Source organism: Pseudophryne corroboree, chromosome 5 (genome assembly GCF_028390025.1).
Source record: "Pseudophryne corroboree isolate aPseCor3 chromosome 5, aPseCor3.hap2, whole genome shotgun sequence".
NCBI lineage: Eukaryota > Metazoa > Chordata > Amphibia > Anura > Myobatrachidae > Pseudophryne > Pseudophryne corroboree.
The window spans coordinates 18,186,423-18,209,336 of NC_086448.1; the positions used below are offsets into that span (position 1 = coordinate 18,186,423).

Consider the following 22,914-nt stretch of genomic DNA (forward strand, 5'->3'; position numbering starts at 1 on the left):
TAAGCTCATCCACTCAGGTGTCGACTCCCTAGGGGGTGACAACTCTGTTATAGGCAATTGCTCCGCCTCCATCTCATTTTCCTCCTCAAACCTGTCGACACAATCGTACAGACACACCGCACACACACACAGGGAATGCTCTGATAGAGGACAGGACCCCACTAGCCCTTTGGGGAGACAGAGGGAGAGTATGCCAGCACACACCAGAGCGCTATATATGGACAGGAATACCACTATATAACGTGCTTTTCCCTTTATAGCTGCTATTATCAAAACTGCGCCAAATTAGTGCCCCCCCTCTCTTTTTTACCCTTTTCTGTAGTGCAGGACTGCAGGGGAGAGTCAGGGAGACGTCCTTCCAGCGGAGCTTTGATGGAAAATGGCGCCCGTGTGCTGAGAAGATAGGCTCCGCCCCCTTCTCGGCGGCCTTTTCTCCCGCTTTTTGGTGAATTCTGGCAGGGGTTAAAATACATCCATATAGCCCTGGGGGTTATATGTGGTGTATTTTCGCCAGCCAAGGTGTTTTACATTGCTGCTCAGGGCGCCCCCCCCCTAGCGCCCTGCACCCTCAGTGACCGGAGTGTGAAGTGTGCCTGAGGAGCAATGGCGCACAGCTGCAGTGCTGTGCGCTACCTTGTTGAAGACTGATGTCTTCTGCCGCCGATTTTTCCGGACCTCTTCTTGCTTCTGGCTCTGTAAGGGGGCCGGCGGCGCGGCTCTGGGTCCGGACTCCGAGGCTGGGCCTGTGTTCGGTCCCTCTGGAGCTAATGGTGTCCAGTAGCCTAAGAAGCCCAAGCTGGCTGCAAGCAGGCAGGTTCGCTTCTTCTCCCCTTAGTCCCTCGATGCAGTGAGCCTGTTGCCAGCACGTCTCACTGAAAATAAAAATAAGAATTTACTTACCGATAATTCTATTTCTCGTAGTCCGTAGTGGATGCTGGGACTCCGTCAGGACCATGGGGAATAGCGGCTCCGCAGGAGACAGGGCACAAAAGTAAAAGCTTTAGGATCAGGTGGTGCGCACTGGCTCCTCCCCCTATGACCCTCCTCCAAGCCTCAGTTAGGATACTGTGCCCGGACGAGCGTACACAATAAGGAAGGATTTTGAATCCCGGGTAAGACTCATACCAGCCACACCAATCACACTGTACAACCTGTGATCTGAACCCAGTTAACAGCATGATAACAGCGGAGCCTCTGAAAAGATGGCTCACAACAATAATAACCCGATTTTTGTAACAATAACTATGTACAAGTATTGCAGACAATCCGCACTTGGGATGGGCGCCCAGCATCCACTACGGACTACGAGAAATAGATTTATCGGTAAGTAAATTCTTATTTTCTCTGACGTCCTAGTGGATGCTGGGACTCCGTCAGGACCATGGGGATTTTACCAAAGCTCCCAAACGGGCGGGAGAGTGCGAATGACTCTGCAGCACCGAATGAGAGAACTCCAGGTCCTCCTCAGCCAGGGTATCAAATTTGTAGAATTTTGCAAACGTGTTTGCTCCTGACCAAGTAGCTGCTCGGCAAAGTTGTAAAGCCGAGACCCCTCGGGCAGCCGCCCAAGATGAGCCCACCTTCCTTGTGAAATGGGCATTTACATATTTTGGCTGTGGCAGGCCTGCCACAGAATGTGCAAGCTGAATTGTACTACACATCCAACTAGCAATCGTCTGCTTAGAAGCAAGAGCACCCAGTTTGTTGGGTGCATACAGGATAACAGCAAGTCAGTTTTCCTGACTCCAGCCGTCCTGGAAACCTATATTTTCAGGGCCCTGACAACATCTAGCAACTTGGAGTCCTCCAAGTCCCTAATAGCCGCAGGTACCACAATAAACTGGTTCAGGTGAAACGCTGACACCACCTTAGGGAGAAACTGGGGACGAGTCCGCAGCTCTGCCCTGTCCGAATGGACAATCAGATATGGGCTTTTGTGAGACAAAGCCACCAATTCTGACACTCGCCTGGCCGAGGCCAGGGCCAACCGCATGGTCACTTTTCATGTGAGATATTTCAAATCCACAGATTTGAGCGGTTTAAAATGTGATTTGAGGAATCCCAGAACTACGTTGAGATCCCCCAGTGCCACTGGAGGCACAAAAGGGGGTTGTATATGCAGTACTCCCTTGACAAACTTCTGGACTTCAGGAAGTGAAGCCAATTCATTCTGGAAGAAAATTGACAGGGCCGAAATTTGAACCTTAATGGACCCCAATTTGAGGCCCATAGACACTCCTGTTTGCAGGAAATGCAGGAATCGACCGAGTTGAAATTTCTTCGTGGGGCCTTCCTGGCCTCACACCACGCAACATATTTTCGCCACATGTGGTGATAATGTTGTGCGGTCACCTCCTTCCTGGCTTTGACCAGGGTAGGAATGACCTCTTCCGGAATGCCTTTTTCCCTTAGGATCCGGCGTTCTACCGCCATGCCGTCAAATGCAGCCGCGGTAAGTCTTGGAACAGACATGGTACTTGCTGAAGCAAGTCCCTTCTTAGCGGCAGAGGCCCTGAGTCCTCTGTGAGCATTTCTTGAAGTTCCGGGTACCAAGTCCTTCTTGGCCAATCCGGAGCCACGAATATAGTTCTTACTCCTCTACGTCTTATAATTCTCAGTACCTTGGGTATGAGAAGCAGAGGAGGGAACACATACACCGACTGGTACACCCACTGTGTTACCAGAACGTCCACAGCTATTGCCTGAGGGTCTCTTGACCTGGCGCAATACCTGTCCAGTTTTTTGTTCAGGCGGGACGCCATCATGTCCACCTTTGGTCTTTCCCAACGGTTCACAATCATGTGGAAGACTTCCCGATGAAGTCCCCACTCTCCCGGGTGGAGGTCGTGCCTGCTGAGGAAGTCTGCTTCCCAGTTGTCCACTCCCGGAATGAACACTGCTGACAGTGCTATCCCATGATTTTCCGCCCAGCGAAGAATCTTTGCAGTTTCTGCCATTTCCCTCCTGCTTCTTGTGCCGCCCTGTCTGTTTACGTGGGCGACTGCCGTGATGTTGTCCCACTGGATCAATACCGGCTGACCTTGAAGCAGAGGTCTTGCTAAGCTTAGAGCATTGTTTTATGTGGAGAGAAGTCTCCAGACTTGATCACACTCCCTGGAAATTTTTTCCCTGTGTGACTGCTCCCCAGCCTCTCCGGCTGGCATCCGTGGTCACCAGGACCCAGTCCTGAATGCCGAATCTGCGGCCCTTTAGTAGATGAGCACTCTGCAGCCACCACAGAAGAGACACCCTTGTCCTTGGAGACAGGGTTATCCGCTGATGCATCTGAAGATGCGATCCGGACCATTTTTCCAGCAGATCCCACTGAAAAGTTCTTGCGTGAAATCTGCCGAATGGAATCGCTTCGTAAGAAGCCACCATTTTTCCCAGGACCCTTGTGCAATGATGCACTGACACTTTTCCTGGTTTTAGGAGGTTCCCGACTAGCTCGGATAACTCCCTTGCTTTCTTCTCCGGGAGAAACACCCTTTTCTGGACTGTGTCCAGAATCATCCCTAGGAACAGCAAATTGTCGTCGGAAACAGCTGCGGTTTTGGAATATTTAGAATCCACCCATGCTGTCGTAGAACTACTTGAGATAGTGCTACTCCGACCTCCAACTGTTCTCTGGACCTTGCCCTTATCAGGATATCGTCCATTTTCTTTGAAGAAGAATCATCATTTCGGCCATTACCTTGGTAAAGACCCGGGGTGCCGTGGACAATCCAACCGGCATCGTCTGAAACTGATAGTGACAGTTCTGTACCACGAACCTGAGGTACCCTTGGTGAGAAGGGCAAATTGGGACATGGAGGAAGCATCCCTGATGTCCCGGGACACCATATAGTCCCCTTCTTCCTGGTTCGCTATCACTGCTCTGAGTGACTCCATCTTGATTTGAACCTTTGTATGTAAGTGTTCAAATATTTCAGATTTAGAATAGGTCTCACCGAGCCGTCTGGCTTCAGTACCACAATATAGTGTGGAATAATACCCCTTTCCTTGTTGTAGGAGGAGTACTTTGATTATCACCTGCTGGGAATACAGCTTGTGAATTGTTTCCAATACTGCCTCCCTGTCGGAGGGAGACGTTGGTAAAGCAGACTTCAGGAACCGGCGAGGGGGAGACGTCTCGAATTTCCAATCTGTACCCCTGGGATACTACTTGTAGGATCCAGGGGTCCTGTACGGCCCCAGCGTCATGCTGAGGACTTGGCAGAAGCGGTGGAGGGCTTCTGTTCCTGGGAATGGGCTGCCTGCTGCAGTCTTCTTCCCTTTCCTCTATCCCTGGGCAGATATGACTGGCCTTTTGCCCGCTTGCCCTTATGGGGACGAAAGGACTGAGGCTGAAAAGACGGTGTCTTTTTCTGCTGAGATGTGACTTAGGGTAAAAAAGGTGGATTTTCCAGCTGTTGCCGTGGCCACCAGGTCCGATGGACCGACCCCAAATAACTCCTCCCCTTTATACGGCAATACTTCCATGTGCCGTTTGGAATCTGCATCACCTGACCACTGTCGTGTCCATAAACATCTTCTGGCAGATATGGACATCGCACTTACTCTTGATGCCAGAGTGCAAATATCTCTCTGTGCTCTATAGTCAATAAAATACTGTCCCTGTCAAGGGTATCAATATTTTCAGTCAGGGAATCCGACCAAGCCACCCCAGCGCTGCACATCCAGGCTGAGGCGATAGCTGGTCGCAGTATAACACCAGTATGTGTGTATATACTTTTTAGGATATTTTCCAGCCTCCTATCAGCTGGCTCCTTGAGGGCGGCCGTATCTGGAGACGGTAACGCCACTTGTTTTGATAAGCGTGTGAGCGCCTTATCCACCCTAAGGGGTGTTTCCCAACGCGCCCTAACTTCTGGCGGGAAAGGGTAGACCGCCAATAATTTTCTATCGGGGGAAACCCACGCATCATCACACACTTCATTTAATTTATCTGATTCAGGAAAAACTACATGTAGTTTTTTCACACCCACATAATACCCTTTTTTGTGGTACTTGTAGTATCAGAAATATGTAACACCTCCTTCATTGCCCTTAACATGTAACGTGTGGCCCTAAAGGAAAATACGTTTGTTTCTTCACCGTCGACACTGGAGTCAGTGTCCGTGTCTGTGTCTATGTCGACCGACTGAGGTAAATGGGCGTTTTAAAGCCCCTGACGGTGTTTGAGACGCCTGGACAGGTACTAATTTGTTTGCCGGCCGTCTCATGTCGTCAACCGACCTTGAAGCGTGTTGACATTATCACGTAATTCCTTAAATAAGCCATCCATTCCGGTGTCGACTCCCTAGAGAGTGACATCACCATTACAGGCAATTGCGCCGCCTCCTCACCAACATCGTCCTCATACATGTCGACACACACGTACCGACACACAGCACACACACAGGGAATGCTCTGATAGAGGACAGGACCCCACTAGCCCTTTGGGGAGACAGAGGGAGAGTTTGCCAGCACACACCAAAACGCTATAATTATACAGGGACAACCTTTATATAAGTGTCTTCCCTTATAGCATCTTAATATATAATCATATCGCCAAATAAGTGCCCCCCCTCTCTGTTTTAATCCTGTTTCTGTAGTGCAGTGCAGGGGAGAGCCTGGGAGCCTTCCCACCAGCAGTTCTGTGAGGGAAAATGGCGCTGTGTGCTGAGGAGATAGGCCCCGCCCCCTATTCCGGCGGGCTCTTCTCCCGGTTTTTCTGAGACCTGGTAGGGGTGAAATACATCCATATAGCCTCAGGGACTATATGTGATGTATTCTTTTTAGCCAGAAAAGGTATTAACATTGCTGCCCAGGGCGCCCCCCCCAGCGCCCTGCACCCTCAGTGACCGTTGGTGTGAAGTGTGCTGAGAGCAATGGCGCACAGCTGCAGTGCTGTGCGCTACCTCATGAAGACTGAAAAGCCTTCAGCCGCCGGTTTCTGGACCTCTTCTTACTTCGGCATCTGCAAGGGGGTCGGCGGCGCGGCTCCGGTGACCCATCCAGGCTGTACCTGTGATCGTCCCTCTGGAGCTAGTGTCCAATAGCATAAGAAGCAAATCCATCCTGCACGCAGGTGAGTTCACTTCTTCTCCCCTAAGTCCCTTGTTGCAGTGAGCCTGTTGCCAGCAGGACTCACTGAAAATAAGAAAACTATCAAAACTTTTACTCTAAGCAGCTCTTTATGAGAGCCACCTAGATTGCACCCTTCTCGGCCGGGCACAAAAACCTAACTGAGGCTTGGAGGAGGGTCATAGGGGGAGGAGCCAGTGCACACCACCTGATCCTAAAGCTTTTACTTTTGTGCCCTGTCTCCTGCGGAGCCGCTATTCCCCATGGTCCTGACGGAGTCCCAGCATCCACTAGGACGTCAGAGAAAAACCTAAAACTAAACTTTCACTAAGAAGCTCAGGAGAGCCCCTAGTGAGCACCCTTCTCGGCCGGGCACAAAAATCTAACTGAGGCTTGGAGGAGGGTCATAGGGGGAGGAGCCAGTGCACACCAGGTAGTCCTAAATCTTTACTTTTGTGCCCAGTCTCCTGCGGAGCCGCTATTCCCCATGGTCCTTACGGAGTTCCCAGCATCCACTAGGACGTCAGAGAAATATAATTTATTAAGGATTTCACTGGAAAATTTGCCTTTTAATTTACTTCTAATGCATCTGCCAGGGTGAGCCCCAGAACTGCCCCTTAAAGCACCGGCAGTCAGGACTAGCGACACAGCTGCTGAGGACTAGCGACACAGCTGCTGAGGACTAGCGACACAGCTGCTGAGGACTAGCGACACAGCTGCTGAGGACTAGCGACACAGCTGCTGAGGACTAGCGACACAGCTGCTGAGGACTAGCGACACAGCTGCTGAGGACTAGCGACACAGCTGCTGAGGACTAGCGACACAGCTGCTGAAACCGCGCAACCAGCGATTCCGAACGCCATCCATCCCAGGGGGAAGACATTGTTACATTTCATGTCTTCCTTGTAATAAACCTCCACGCACTACAGTGTGCATATCAGGCACACAGTGAACGCACCTGGCATTGGCAATGTAGCTGAGATCCGGGGGCAGTGCCCCGTTGTTGGCCGCTCTGGCTGCCTCAGGGTTGGGATACGGCTTTGGGAAGTAGTCAGACAGCTTTCCGGGACGGGTGAACATTTCGCCACTGTCATCAGGCCCATCCAGGATTTCAAACTAAAAACAATGAATGAAATAATTAGTACCCCATCAGCGGAGGTGCGGCTCACGTGTTACAGCCGTGTCCTGCGCCACCTCTCACCTCCTCAGCCAGGGCTTTGGCTTCCTCCTCCGTGTGGGTAACGCCAATCAGGTTCCTGAAGGCAATATAGTCCATACTGTGACAGGCGGCACACACCTGCTTATACACCAGATACCCGCGGCGAACACTGCAAGAGAGAACGGCGCTCAGATTAATAATCATAACAGGATACTTTGCTTGTAACACAACTAAGATTGTGATCTGCCGCTCATGTGATTACATTACTGAGGATGAGGCTGCAAGGAAACCACAGCCTGAAAGGTATATACAGTAGTGGGAGGAGCAGGGACCCAGCAGCACAGAGTATATCAGGAGATGAGTGATGTGTCAGTGAGGACAGGGCTGCATGTGATAGGGGCAGTGACATGATGTGAGGAGGGGAATGGAGGCAGCAGGAAGCCACAGACTGAGAGATATATAGTGGGAGGAGCAGGGTCCCCAGCAGCACAGAGTATATCAGGAGATGAGGGATGTGTCAGTGAGGACAGGGCTACATGTGACAGGCAGCGACGAGGGGAATGGAGGCAGCAGGAAGTCGCATGCCTATCATGGTATATTATGGGAGGAGCAAGATTCCGTAAGAAACTAGGATTAGCCTGCGACACCACTTTGTCCATAGATGTTCCATTTTAAAAAAAAAGTCTCCGTAGGCCAAAGAGGGCGCACTTCTCCCAATCGTAGAGAAGATATGATTGCCACCACAAGAAACACCTTGTATACCAACAATCTTGCAAAGGGATCATACTTTGAATCCAGCGTTGAATTCAGTTTCCTGTCTGGGCAGAATAGATTTGTCCAATACTGACCTGGGATCCAGAAAAACAAGAAACTCAGATGCAGCTTTCAGGGTAGAGAGAGCCTGCACAGTCTAACGCAACCTGAAGGACACACAGTCATTTAAGTTTGCAACAGAAAAATGATGTCTTACAGGAGGAATAATGTTGCATTTAAGACTCTCCAGCCTCTGAAAGACTACTGCCTGGAATAGGACGCAGGATCCCTGAACAGGATGGCAGAAGCTGTTACAGCACCATTCCCCCAAACCACTGCAAACTATTGCCAACATGCAAGCTCTGCTGTGACTTCTGATGCTTCTAACGCAGAGTGCAGGCAATGAAAGGAGGGAAAAATAAGAATTTACTTACCGATAATTCTATTTCTCGTAGTCCGTAGTGGATGCTGGGGACTCCGTAAGGACCATGGGGAATAGCGGCTCCGCAGGAGACTGGGCACATCTAAAGAAAGCTTTAGGACTATCTGGTGTGCACTGGCTCCTCCCCCTATGACCCTCCTCCAAGCCTCAGTTAGGATACTGTGCCCGGACGAGCGTACACAATAAGGAAGGATTTTGAATCCCGGGTAAGACTCATACCAGCCACACCAATCACACCGTACAACTTGTGATCTGAACCCAGTTAACAGCATGATAACAGAGGAGCCTCTAGAAAAGATGGCTCACTACAGCAATAACCCGATTTTTTGGTAACAATAACTATGTACCAGTATTGCAGACAATCCGCACTTGGGATGGGCGCCCAGCATCCACTACGGACTATGAGAAATAGAATTATCGGTAAGTAAATTCTTATTTTCTCTAACGTCCTAAGTGGATGCTGGGGACTCCGTAAGGACCATGGGGATTATACCAAAGCTCCCAAACGGGCGGGAGAGTGCGGATGACTCTGCAGCACCAATTGAGAGAACTCCAGGTCCTCCTCAGCCAGGGTATCAAATTTGTAGAATTTTACAAACGTATTTGCTCCTGACCAAGTAGCTGCTCGGCAAAGTTGTAAAGCCGAGACCCCTCGGGCAGCCGCCCAAGATGAGCCCACCTTCCTTGTGGAGTGGGCATTTACAGATTTTTGGCTGTGGCAGGTCTGCCACAGAATGTGCAAGCTGAATTGTACTACAAATCCAACGAGCAATAGTCTGCTTAGAAGCAGGAACACCCAGCTTGTTGGGTGCATACAGGATAAACCGAGTCAGATTTTCTGACTCCAGCCGTCCTGGAAACATATTTTCAGGGCCCCGACAACGTCTAGCAACTTGGAGTCCTCCAAGTCCCTAGTAGCCGCAGGCACCACAATAGGTTGGTTCAGGTGAAACGCTGAAACCACCTTAGGGAGAAACTGAGGACGAGTCCTCAATTCCGCCCTGTCCGAATGGAAAATCAGATAAGGGCTTTTACAGGATAAAGCCGCCAATTCTGACACGCGCCTGGCCCAGGCCAGGGCCAACAGCATGACCACTTTCCATGTGAGATATTTTAACTCCACAGATTTAAGTGGTTCAAACCAATGTGACTTTTGGAACCCAAAAAACTACATTGAGATCCCAAAGTGCCACTGGAGGCACAAAAGGAGGCTGTATATGCAGTACCCCTTTTACAAACGTCTGAACTTCAGGGACTTAAGCTAGTTCTTTTTGGAAGAAAATTGACAGGGCCGAAATTTGAACCTTAATGGACCCCAATTTCAGGCCCATAGACACTCCTGTTTGCAGGAAATGTAGGTATCGACCCAGTTGAATTTTCTCCGTCGGGCCTTACTGGCCTCGCACCACGCAACATATTTTCGCCAAATGCGGTGATAATGTTTTGCGGTTACATCCTTCCTGGCTTTGATCAGGATAGGGATGACTTCATCCGGAATGCCTTTTTTCCTTCAGGATCCGGCGTTCAACCGCCATGCCGTCAAACGCAGCCGCGGTTAGTCTTGGAACAGACAGGGTCCTTGTTGGAGCAGGTCCCTTCTTAGAGGTAGAGGCCACGGATCCTCCGTGAGCATCTCTTGAAGTTCCGGTTACCAAGTACTTCTTGGCCAATCCGGAGCCACGAATATAGTGCTTACTCCTCTCCATCTTATCAATCTCAGTACCTTGGGTATGAGAGGCAGAGGAGGGAACACATACACTGACTGGTACACCCACGGTGTTACCAGAGCGTCTACAGCTATTGCCTGAGGGTCCCTTGACCTGGTGCAATACCTGTCGAGTTTTTCCCAACGGTTTATAATCATGTGGAAGACTTCTGGTTGAAGTCCCCACTCTCCCGGGTGGAGGTCGTGCTGAGGAAGTCTGCTTCCCAGTTGTCCACTCCCGGAATGAATACTGCCGACAGTGCTATCACATGATTTTCCGCCCAGCGAAGAATCCTTGCAGCTTCTGCCATTGCCCTCCTGCTTCTTGTGCCACCCTGTCTGTTTACGTGGGTGACTGCCGTGATGTTGTCCGACTGGATCAACACCGGCTGACCTTGAAGCAGAGGTCTTGCTAAGCTTAGAGCATTGTAAATGGCCCTTAGCTTCAGGATATTTATGTGAAGTGATGTCTCCAGGCTTGACCATAAGCCCTGGATATTCCTTCCCTGTGTGACTGCTCCCCAGCCTCGCAGGCTGGCATCCGTGGTCACCAGGACCCAGTCCTGAATGCCGAATCTGCGGCCCTCTAGAAGATGAGCACTCTGCAACCACCACAGGAGGGACACCCTTGTCCTTGGCGACAGGGTTATCCGCTGATGCATCTGAAGATGCGACCCGGACCATTTGTCCAGCAGGTCCCACTGGAAAGTTCTTGCGTGGAATCTGCCGAATGGGATTGCTTCGTAGGAAGCCACCATTTTACCCAGAACCCTTGTGCATTGATGTACTGAGACTTGGCTCGGTTTTAGGAGGTTCCTGACTAGCTCGGATAACTCCCTGGCTTTCCCCTCCGGGAGAAACACCTTTTTCTGGACTGTGTCCAGGATCATCCCTAGGAACAGAAGACAAGTCGTCGGAACCAGCTGCGATTTTGGAATATTGAGAATCCAATCGTGCTGCCGCAACACTACCTGAGATAGTGCTACACCGACCTCCAACTGTTCCCTGGATCTTACCCTTATCAGGGAATCGTCCAAGTAAGGGATAACTAAAATTCCCTTCCTTCGAAGGAATATCATCATTTCGGCCATTACCTTGGTAAAGACCCGGGGTGCCGTGGACCATCCATACGGCAGCGTCTGAACTGATAGTGACAGTTCTGTACCATAAACCTGAGGTACCCTTGGTGAGAAGGGTAAATTTTGACATGAAGGTAAGCATCCTTGATGTCCCGAGACATCATGTAGTCCCCTTCTTCCAGGTTCGCAATCACTGCTCTGAGTGACTCAATCTTGAATTTGAACCTCTGTATGTAAGTGTTCAAAGATTTTAGATTTAGAATCGGTCTCACCGAGCCGTCCGGCTTCGGTACCACAACAGTGTGGAATAATACCCAGTTCCCTGTTGCAGGAGGGGTACCTTGATTATCACCTGCTGGGAATACAGCTTGTGAATGGCTTCCAAAACTGTCTCCCTGTCGGAAGGAGACATCGGTAAAGCCGACTTTAGGAAAACGGCGAGGGGGAGACTTCTCGAATTCTAATTTGTACCCCTGAGATATCACCTGAAGGATCCAGGGGTCTACTTGCGAGTGAGCCCACTGCGCGCTGAAATTCATTGAGACGGGCCCCCCACCGTGCCTGATTCTGCTTGTAAAGCCCCAGCGTCATACTGAGGGCTTGGCAGAGGCGGGAGAGGGTTTCTGTTCCTGGGAACTGGCTGATTTCTGCAGCCTTTTTCCTCTCCCTCTGTCACGGGGCAGAAATGAGGAACATTTTGCCCGCTTGTCCACGAAAAGACTGCGCCTGATAATACGGCGTCTTCTCATGTTGAGAGGCGACCTGGGGTACAAACGTGGATTTCCCAGCTGTTGCCGTGGCCACCAGGTCTGAAAGACCGACCCCAAATAACTCCTCCCCTTATTAAAGCAATACTTCCAAATGCCGTTTGGAATACGCATCACCTGACCACTGACGTGTCCATAACCCTCTACTGGTAGAAATGGACAACGCACTTAGACTTGATGCCAGTCGGCAAATATTCCGCTGTGCATCACGCATATATAGAAATGCATCTTTTAAATGCTCTATAGGCAAAAATATACTGTCCCTATCTAGGGTATCAATATTTTCAGTCAGGGAATCCGACCACGCCAACCCAGCACTGCACATCCAGGCTGAGGCGATTGCTGGTCGCAGTATAACACCAGTATGTGTGTAAATACATTTTAGGATACCCTCCTGCTTTCTATCAGCAGGATCCTTAAGGGCGGCCATCTCAGGAGAGGGTAGAGCCCTTACAAGCGTGTGAGCGCTTTATCCACCCTAGGGGGTGTTTCCCAACGCACCCTAACCTCTGGCGGGAAAGGATATAATGCCAATAACATTTTAGAAATTATCAGTTGTTATCGGGGGAAAACCACGCATCATCACACACCTCATTTAATTTCTCAGATTCAGGAAAACTACAGGTAGTTTTTCCTCACCGAACATAATACCCCTTTTTGGTGGTACTCGTATTATCAGAAATGTGTAAAACATTTTTCATTGCCTCAATCATGTAACGTGTGGCCCTACTGGAAGTCACATTTGTCTCTTCACCGTCGACACTGGAGTCAGTATCCGTGTCGGCGTCTATATCTGCCATCTGAGGTAACGGGCGCTTTAGAGCCCCTGACGGCCTATGAGACGTCTGGACAGGCACAAGCTGAGTAGCCGGCTGTCTTATGTCAACCACTGTCTTTTATACAGAGCTGACACTGTCACGTAATTCCTTCCAACAGTTCATCCACTCAGGTGTCGACCCCCTAGGGGGTGACATCACTATTACAGGCAATCTGCTCCGTCTCCACATCATTTTTCTCCTCATACATGTCGACACAAACGTACCGACATACAGCACACACACAGGGAATGCTCTGATAGAGGACAGGACCCCACTAGCCCTTTGGGGAGACAGAGGGAGAGTTTGCCAGCACACACCAAAGCGCTATATATATACAGGGATAACCTTATATAAGTGTTTTTCCCCTTATAGCTGCTGTATTGTTAATACTGCGCCTAATTAGTGCCCCCCTCTCTTTTTTAACCCTTTCTGTAGTGTAGTGACTGCAGGGGAGAGCCAGGGGAGCTTCCCTCCAACTGAGCTGTGAGGGAAAATGGCGCCAGTGTGCTGAGGAGATAGGCTCCACCCCTTTTTCGCGGACTTTTCTCCTGCTTTTTTATGGATTCTGGCAGGGGTTAAAATTCATCCATATAGCCCTGGGGGCTATATGTGATGTATTTTCGCCAGCCAAGGTGTTTTTATTGCTGCTCAGTGCGCCCCCCCCTAGCGCCCTGCACCCTCAGTGACCGAAGTGTGAAGTGTGCTGAGGAGCAATGGCGCACAGCTGCAGTGCTGTGCGCTACCTTGGTGAAGACAGGATGTCTTCTGCCGCCGATTTTCCGGACCTCTTCTGTCTTCTGGCTCTGTAAGGGGGCCGGCGGCGCGGCTCTGGGACCCATCCATGGCTGGGCCTGTGATCGTCCCTCTGGAGCTAATGTCCAGTAGCCTAAGAAGCCCAATCCACTCTGCACGCAGGTGAGTTCGCTTCTTCTCCCCTTAGTCCCTCGATGCAGTGAGCCTGTTGCCAGCAGGTCTCACTGAAAATAAAAAACCTAAACTAAAACTTTCACTAAGAAGCTCAGGAGAGCCCCTAGTGTGCACCCTTCTCGTTCGGGCACAGAGATCTAACTGAGGCTTGGAGGAGGGTCATAGGGGGAGGAGCCAATGCACACCAGATAGTCCTAAAGCTTTCTTTAGATGTGCCCAGTCTCCTGCGGAGCCGCTATTCCCCATGGTCCTTACGGAGTCCCCAGCATCCACTTAGGACGTTAGAGAAATGGAAGTTCCATGGTACAGACCGCACGTCTAATCCCATTGTTCTGGAGTCCTTGTGATGGTATTAACATGGAGTTACACTGGCGTTTGTGGATGCCTCCATGAAATCTGTATAAAGGGAAGCCATGCTTTTGTACTAGGCCTATTCCCTGTTATACTTTATCTGCCTATAACATAAGTGTTGGCCTTGGCCGTGCATCTTAGGACACCCTGCTCGTTTATGGAAGCAACTGCAGTCGGGTTCCAGGACTTTTGGGACTGCGATCACAGTGAGTAGGTGCTATTTAAGCTCTTAGATTCCACCTTGCCCAGAGAAGAATGCCTACGGTGGATGAGAACATTCTTGGGAAACAAGACCATCTTACAGGCAACATTTGTGGAGTCTGAAGTTGGAAAGCCAGTAGATGACTTGCCTTGAGAATGGACAGTACTAATGCCATGCGGGAATGGTCTTGCCTAAATGTAGTGATCGAACCACTCCTGTTGTGAAGCCCCAGTTGAATTTTTTTGAATAAAAACCAGTCTCCCTCTGTGTCTTTCTGTAATAGGAGAAATTACTTCTTCTCTAAGACCTCCAGTATCACAGGGGAGGACAGCTTTAGAGATCTCATCAAGACATTCCTTCTGAGTAGAGAGTGGAATCTATTTTGAGTTGTTATATCTTGCCAACCACAGGAGAAGGTTGGCGAGACCAATAGTTTTCGAGAGTGGTAGAATTTGATGAAGGTGTTTGCGGAGGACCACGTAGCTGCCCAGCAAAACTGCCCCACAGAAGTGCAGAGGCGGACTGCCCAAGAAGGGCCAACCGGCCGCGTGGAGTAAGCCCTCACCGGACACCGGAACCTGCTGCCCAGACAGCAGATAAGCCTTGCTTATAGCAGTGCGTATCCAACGCGCCAATATTTGTTTAGAGGCTAGCCAGCCTCGCTTACAGGCATCATAAAGAACAAAAAGAGAGTCTGATTTGCAGAAGCACTATGTCCTGCATACATAAGTTTGGAAGGTACGCACGACAGCCAAGGTGATAAAGGACTCATCCAGGACATTGGGCGCGGAAGGGGAGAAGGATGGAACCACAATCTCCTGATTGATGTGGAACTTGGAGATGACCTCGGTGAGATAATCCATCCTAGTACGCAGAACTGCATGGTCAGAGTGGGACACAAGAAAGGGGGACTTGTGAGACAAATGCCCAGAGACTCGGCATGCTGAGGCAATGACCAACAAGACCGTCTATCAAGTGAGCCAAGACAGATCTACAACTGAAGCATCCTGGAGACCAAGGATAAGTCCCATGGATGAACAGGAGGGACTAAAGGAGGCTGCAAGTGCAGCACCCTCTGCAGAAAGGTATTATTCACTGAAGAATTGCCCACCTTATGCTGGAAAAGCACAAAGGGCAGACACCTACAGCTTTAAGGAAGCCAGCAGAAGATCTAAATCCAAACCGGGTTGAAGGAAAGCCACAACTCTGGGTACCCAATATATCAATGCAATGAAATGACGGCAGGCACACCACTGAAAGTACTGTCGCTGCACCCTGTGATATATGCGAGCTGAAGAAGGCTTTCTGGCTGAGAGCATCGCACTGATGGCCAAATCAGAGAAGCCACGACCTCTCAACAGCCACCCCATCAAAGCTAGATGGGGGAGGTCGGGGTGAAGGCAAGGTTCCAGGTACAACAGATCCGGGCGAAGAGGCAGGCGGTATGGAGACTATCAATAGGCGGCGGAGGTCCGTGGACCAGGCACGTTTTGGCCAATCCGGGGCGACCAGGATGGCCGTGACTGGTGCAGCCAACCCCAGCGAGCCAGCAGACGTTTGAACACTTCCAGGTGGAGAGACCATTCCCCTGAACGGACGTCTCGTCAGCTGAGGAAGCCCTCTTCCCAATTCTGGACTCCAGTAATGTAGACTGCGGACAGCGCACCGGAGAATATACCACAACTTCAGATGCTGCCCTGGTGGTTAGTATATGCGACCGCCATCACGTTGTCTGTCTGAATCTTTACTGGGTTCCCGTGAAGGAGCGTTCCCGCTTGGCAGACAGCTCTGTAGATTGCTCTGAGCTCCAGGACAGTGATCGAAAGAGTCACCTTCTGTGTTGACCAGCGTCCCTGGAAAGAGTGGCTTCCCGTGACTGCCCCCCATCTGGAGGCTGGCGTCTGTGGTAAGAATGATCCAGTCCTGGATCGGGAACGGACTAGAAATGGGTTAGACTGGACTTGTGCCAGTTGATCAGCCAACCATGTGACTAATAGCTCCAAGGTGACCTGAAGGTGTTGTTGCAAGAACACTTGAGAGGTCATCCAGGTATGGGAGAATCCAGACTCCCTGCATACGTAGCTGTGCTGACATGATTGCCACGACTTTGGTAAAGACTCTCAATGCTGTGGAGAGGCTGAAGGGAAGTGCCCAGAATTGAACATGTCTGTACAGCAAAAAGCGTTGATGGCCTGGTCGAATGAGAATGTGGAGGAGGCCATGAAGTCTTCTGGTTCCAGTGCTTGCATGCTAGAACGGAGGGACTCCATCCTGAATCTGGGACTTCGCAGAAACAGGTTCAACTTCTTCAGGTTGAGGATGGGTCAAGAAAGATCAGTCTGATTTTTGTACCAAAAACAGATAGAAATAGAAACCCAGTACCCCCTTGAGGAGAAGATAACAGGGGATAATGACCGCTTCCTTCAGGAGGCATCTGACAAAAGACTGAAGAGCGGTGGTCTTGCCGACGTCCACTGGCAGTTGGAGAGGCGGCCATTACAGAAAGGCAAGGGCATATCCACTGGATACTATGCCAGACACCCAGGAGTCAGCAAACTGTAGCAGCCGACCGCTCACCGTGCACGAGTCCAGGTGGGGGCCCCGAGCATCACACTGCAGGTTTGTCAGTTTGTTTGGGGGTTTGACGGCGGCCAACCCAGGACCGACGACCCTTTGGCTTGGTTGGTGTGGATGCGGATCCATGTACACAGGGAGAGGACTGCCATTTTGCCTTACCCTGTGTGCAAAAGGAAGGTTACTTGGACTTTGGTGCAGCAGAGGGCAGGAAGGCCGTTTTGGAAGCCGCAATAGTGGCAATGATCTTATCCAACTCTGGTTCAAAGAGAATGTTCCCTGGTAAAGGGGGGAGCCTCCAAAACCTTCTTCAAGTCGCTATCTGCTCTCTACAAGCAAAGCCACAACGCACGTCTGGCCACCACGTCTAGCAGAGATCCTGGAAGCAAAGGGAAAAAAATGAAGTTTAATCAGGGTTGTGAACAGCCCTCTCCAAAAACGTGCCTGTGGTTGTTAGGCACCAAGAAAAAAAAAACGGGGCCTCCTATGAGCAGGTGTGCGGTATAGTGGAGGAGGAGCCTCTGCTGCACTCTGCAAGAAGTTGGAAGAATTGGCCACCTTATGCCTCCTTGGAGCCTTGCGGTGCTCCTGATCACTATACCCTAGAGTCCCAGTGTCCACCTAGGCTGAAAGAAAAATAAGAATTTACTTACCGATAATTCTATTTCTCGGAGTCCGTAGTGGATGCTGGGGTTCCTGAAAGGACCATGGGGAATAGCGGCTCCGCAGGAGACAGGGCACAAAAAGTAAAGCTTTAGGATCAGGTGGTGTGCACTGGCTCCTCCCCCTATGACCCTCCTCCAAGCCTCAGTTAGGATACTGTGCCCGGACGAGCGTACACAATAAGGAAGGATTTATGAATCCCGGGTAAGACTCATACCAGCCACACCAATCACACTGTACAACCTGTGATCTGAACCCAGTTAACAGTATGATAACAGCGGAGCCTCTGAAAGATGGCTCACAACAATAATAACCCGATTTTTGTAACTATGTACAAGTATTGCAGATAATCCGCACTTGGGATGGGCGCCCAGCATCCACTACGGACTCCGAGAAATAGAATTATCGGTAAGTAAATTCTTATTTTCTCTATCGTCCTAGTGGATGCTGGGGTTCCTGAAAGGACCATGGGGATTATACCAAAGCTCCCAAACGGGCGGGAGAGTGCGGATGACTCTGCAGCACCGAATGAGAGAACTCCAGGTCCTCCTTAGCCAGGTTATCAAATTTGTAGGATTTTACAAACGTGTTTGCCCCTGACTAAATAGCCGCTCGGCAAAGTTGTAAAGCCGAGACCCCTCGGGCAGCCGCCCAAGATGAGCCCACCTTCCTTGTGGAATGGGCATTTACATATTTTGGCTGTGGCAGGCCTGCCACAGAATGTGCAAGCTGAATTGTATTACACATCCAACTAGCAAAAGTCTGCTTAGAAGCAAGAGCACCCAGTTTGTTGGGTGCATACAGGATAACAGCAAGTCAGTTTTCCTGACTCCAGCCGTCCTGGAACCTATATTTTCAGGGCCCTGACCACATCTAGCAACTTGGAGTCCTCCAAGTCCCTAGTAGGCGCAAGACACCACAATAAGCTGGTTCAGGTGAAACACTGACACCACCTTAGGGAGAGAACTGGGGACGAGTCCGCAGCTCTGCCCTGTCCGAATGGACAAACAGATATGGGCTTTTTTGAGAAAAAAACCACCAATTTGACACTCGCCTGGTCCAGGCCAGGTCCAAGAGCATGTTCACTTTTCATGTGAGATGCTTCAAATCCACAGATTTGACTGGTTTTAAACCAATGTGTTTTGAGGAATCCCAGAACTACGTTGAGATCCCACAGTGCCACTGGAGGCACAAAAGGGGGTTGTATATGCAATACTCCCTTGACAAACTTCTGGACTTCAGGAACTGAAGCCAATTCTTTCTGGAAGAAAAATCGACAGGGCCGAAATTTGAACCTTAATGGACCCCAATTTGAGGCCCATAGACACTCCTGTTTGCAGGAAATGCAGGAATCGACCGAGTTGAAATTTCTTCGTGGGGCCTTCCTGGCCTCACACCACGCAACATATTTTCGCCACATGTGGTGATAATGTTGTGCGGTCACCTCCTTTCTGGCTTTGACCAGGGTAGGAATGACCTCTTCCTGAATGCCTTTTCCCTTAGGATCCGGTGTTCCACCGCCATGCCGTCAAACGCAGCTGCGGTAAGTCTTGGAACAGACATGGTACTTGCTGAAACAAGTCCCTTCTTAGCGGCAGAGGCCATAAGTCCTCTGTGAGCATCTCTTGAAGTTCCGGGTACCAAGTCCTTCTTGGCCAATCCGGAGCCATGAGTATAGTTCTTACTCCTCTACGTCTTATAATTCTCAGTACCTTAGGTATGAAAAGCAGAGGATGGAACACATACACCGACTGGTACACCCACGGTGTTACCAGAACGTCCACAGCTATTGCCTGAGGGTCTCTTAACCTGGCGCAATACCTGTCCCGTTTTTTGTTCAGACGGGACGCCATCATGTCCACCTTTGGTAATTCCCAACGGTTTACAATCATGTGGAAAACTTCCCCATGAAGTTCCCACTCTGCCGGGTGGAGGTCGTGCCTACTGAGGAAGTCTGCTTCCCAGTTTCCATTCCCGGAATGAAACACTGCTGACAGTGCTATCACATGATTTTCCGCCCAGCGAAAAGTCCTTGCAGTTTTTGCCACTGCCCTCCTGCTTCTTGTGCCGCCCTGTCTATTTACGTGGGCGACTGCCGTGATGTTTTATCCCACTGGATCAATACCGGCTGACCTTGAAGCAGAGGTCTTGCTAAGCTTAGAGCATTATAAATTTACCCTTAGCTATATTTATGTGGAGAAAAGTCTCCAGACTTGATCACACTCCCTGGAAATTTTTTCCTTGTGTGACTGCTCCCCAGCCTCTCGGGCTGGCCTCCGTGGTCACCAACATCCAAAACTGAATGCCGAATCTGCGGCCCTCTAGAAGATGAGCACTCTGTAACCACCACAGGAGAGACACCCTTGTCCTTGGATATAGGGTTATCCGCTGATGCATCTGAAGATGCGATCCGGACCATTTGTCCAGCAGATCCCACTGAAAAGTTCTTGCATGAAATCTGCCGACTGGAATTGCTTCGAAGGAAGTCACCATTTTTTTACCATGGCCCTTGTGCAATGATGCACTGATTTTAGGAGGTTCCTGACTAGCTCGGATAACTCCCTGGCTTTCTCTTCCGGGAGAAACACCTTTTTCTGGACTGTGTCCAGAATCATCCCTAAGCACAGGAGACTTGTTGTCGGGATCAGCTGCGATTTTGGAATATTTAGAATCCACCCCTGCTGTTGTAACAGTATCCGAGATAGTGCTACTCCGACCTCCAACTGTTCCCTGGACTTTGCCCTTATCAGGAGATCGTCCAAGTAAGGGATAATTAAGACGCCTTTTCTTCGAAGAAGAACCATCATTTCGGCCATTACCTTGGTAAAGACCCGGGGTGCCGTGGACAATTCAAACGGCAGCGTCTGAAACTGATAGTGACAGTTCTGTACCACGAACCTGAGGTACCCTTAGTGATAAGGGCAAATTTGGGACATGGAGGTAAGCATCCCTGATGTCTCGGGACACCATATAGTCCCCTTCTTCCCGGTTCGTTATCACTGCTCTGAGCGACTCCATCTTGATTTGAACCTTTGTAAGTGTTCAAATTTTTTTAGATTTAGAATAGGTCTCACCTAGCCTTCTGGCTTCAGTACCACAATATAGTGTGGAATAATACCCCTTTTCTTGTTGTAGGAGGGGTAATTTAATCACCTGCTGGGAATACAGCTCGTGAATTGTTTCCCATACTGCCTCCCTGTCGGAGGGAGACCTTGGTAAAGCAGACTTCAGGAGCCTGCGCAGGGGAAACGTCTCGACATTCCAATCTGTACCCCTGGGATACTACTTGTAGGATCCAGGGGTCCTGTACGGTCTCAGTGTCATGCTGAGAGCTTGTCAGAAGCGGTGGAACGCTTCTGTTCCTGGGAATGGGCTGCCTGCTGCAGTCTTCTTCCCTTTCCTCTATCCCTGGGCAGATATGACTCTTATAGGGACGAAAGGACTGAAGCTGAAAAGACGGTGTCTTTTTCTGCAGAGATGTGACTTAGGGTAAAAACGGTGGATTTTCCAGCAGTTGCCGTGGCCACCAGGTCCGATGGACCGACCCCAAATAACTCCTCTTCCTTTATACGGCAATACACCTTTGTGCCGTTTGGAATCTGCATCACCTGACCACTGTCGTGTCCATAAACATCTTCTGGCAGATATGGACATCGCACTTACTCTTGATGCCAGAGTGCAAATATCCCTCTGTGCATCTCGCATATATAGAAATGCATCCTTTAAATGCTCTATAGTCAATAAAATACTGTCCCTGTCAAGGGTATCAATATTTTTAGTCAGGGAATCCGACCAAGCCACCCCAGCTCTGCACATCCAGGCTGAGGCGATCGCTGGTCGCAGTATAACACCAGTATGTGTGTATATACTTTTTATGATATTTTCCAGCCTCCTGTCAGCTGGCTCCTTGAGGACGGCCCTATCTATAGACGGTACCGCCACTTGTTCTGATAAGCGTGTGAGCGCCTTATCCACCCTAAGGGGTGTTTCCCAACGCGCCCTAACTTCTGGCGGGAAAGGGTATACCGCCCATATTTTCTATCGGGGGGAACCCACGCATCATCACACACTTCATTTAATTTATCTGATTCAGGAAAAACTACGGTAGTTTTTTCACATCCCACATAATACCCTCTTTTGTGGTACTTGTAGTATCAGAAATATGTAACACCTCCTTCATTGCCCTTAACGTGTGGCCCTAATAAGGAATACGTTTGTTTATTCACCGTCGACACTGGATTCAGTGTCCCTGTCTGTGTCGACCGACTAAAGTAAACGGGCGTTTTAAAACCCCTGACGGTGTTTTTGAGACGTCTGGACCGGTACTAATTGTTTGTCGGCCGTCTCATGTCGTCAACCGACCTTGCCGCGTGTTGACATTATCACGTAATTCCCTAAATAAGCCATCCATTCCGGTGTCGACTCCCTAGAGAGTGACATCACCATTACAGGCAATTGCTCCGCCTCCTCACCAACATCGTCCTCATACATGTCGACACACACGTACCGACACACAGCACACACACAGGGAATGCTCTGATAGAGGACAGGACCTGCTAGCCCTTTGGAGAGACAGAGGGAGAGTTTGCCAGCACACACCAAAAACGCTATAATTATATAGGGACAACCTTATATAAGTGTTTTCCCTTATAGCATCTTTTTTATATATTTTTAACGCCAAATTAGTGCCCCCCCTCTCTGTTTTAACCCTGTTTCTGTAGTGCAGTGCAGGGGAGAGCCTGGGAGCCTTCCCTCCAGCCTTTCTGTGAGGGAAAATGGCGCTGTGTGCTGAGGAGATAGGCCCCGCCCCTTTTTCGGCGGCCTCGTCTCCCGCTCTTAACGGATTCTGGCAGGGGTTAAATATCTCCATATAGCCCCCGGAGGCTATATGTGAGGTATTTTTAGCCAAAAATAGGTTTTCATTGCCTCCCAGGGCGCCCCCCTCCCAGCGCCCTGCACCCTCAGTGACTGCCGTGTGAAGTGTGCTGAGAGGAAATGGCGCACAGCTGCAGTGCTGTGCGCTACCTTAAGAAGACTGAGGAGTCTTCATGCCGCCGATTCTGGACCTTCTTCTTGTTTCAGCATCTGCAAGGGGGCCGGCGGCGAGGCTCCGGTGACCATCCAGGCTGTACCTGTGATCGTCCCTCTGGAGCTAATGTCCAGTAGCCAAAGAAGCCAATCCATCCTGCACGCAGGTGAGTTCACTTCTTCTCCCCTAAGTCCCTCGTTGCAGTGATCCTGTTGCCAGCAGGACTCACTGTAAAATAAAAAACCTAAGCTAAACTTTTCTAAGCAGCTCTTTAGGAGAGCCACCTAGATTGCACCCTTCTCGGCCGGGCACAAAAATCTAACTGAGGCTTGGAGGAGGGTCATAGGGGGAGGAGCCAGTGCACACCACCTGATCC

At 50.1% G+C, this 22,914-nt stretch overlaps 1 protein-coding gene across 1 annotated transcript in view; it reads right to left on the bottom strand.

Moving 5' to 3' along the window:
• Positions 1-22,914, bottom strand: part of LOC134927099 (cytochrome c1, heme protein, mitochondrial) — a 35,021-nt gene that overhangs the window by 7,521 nt on the left and 4,586 nt on the right. The window contains exons 3-4 of the mRNA XM_063921110.1: positions 7,271-7,397; positions 7,028-7,185 (exon numbers count right to left, since the gene is read on the bottom strand). Of these exons, the coding sequence (XP_063777180.1) occupies positions 7,028-7,185; positions 7,271-7,397 (285 nt within the window). The remainder of the gene's footprint in view (positions 1-7,027; positions 7,186-7,270; positions 7,398-22,914) is intronic.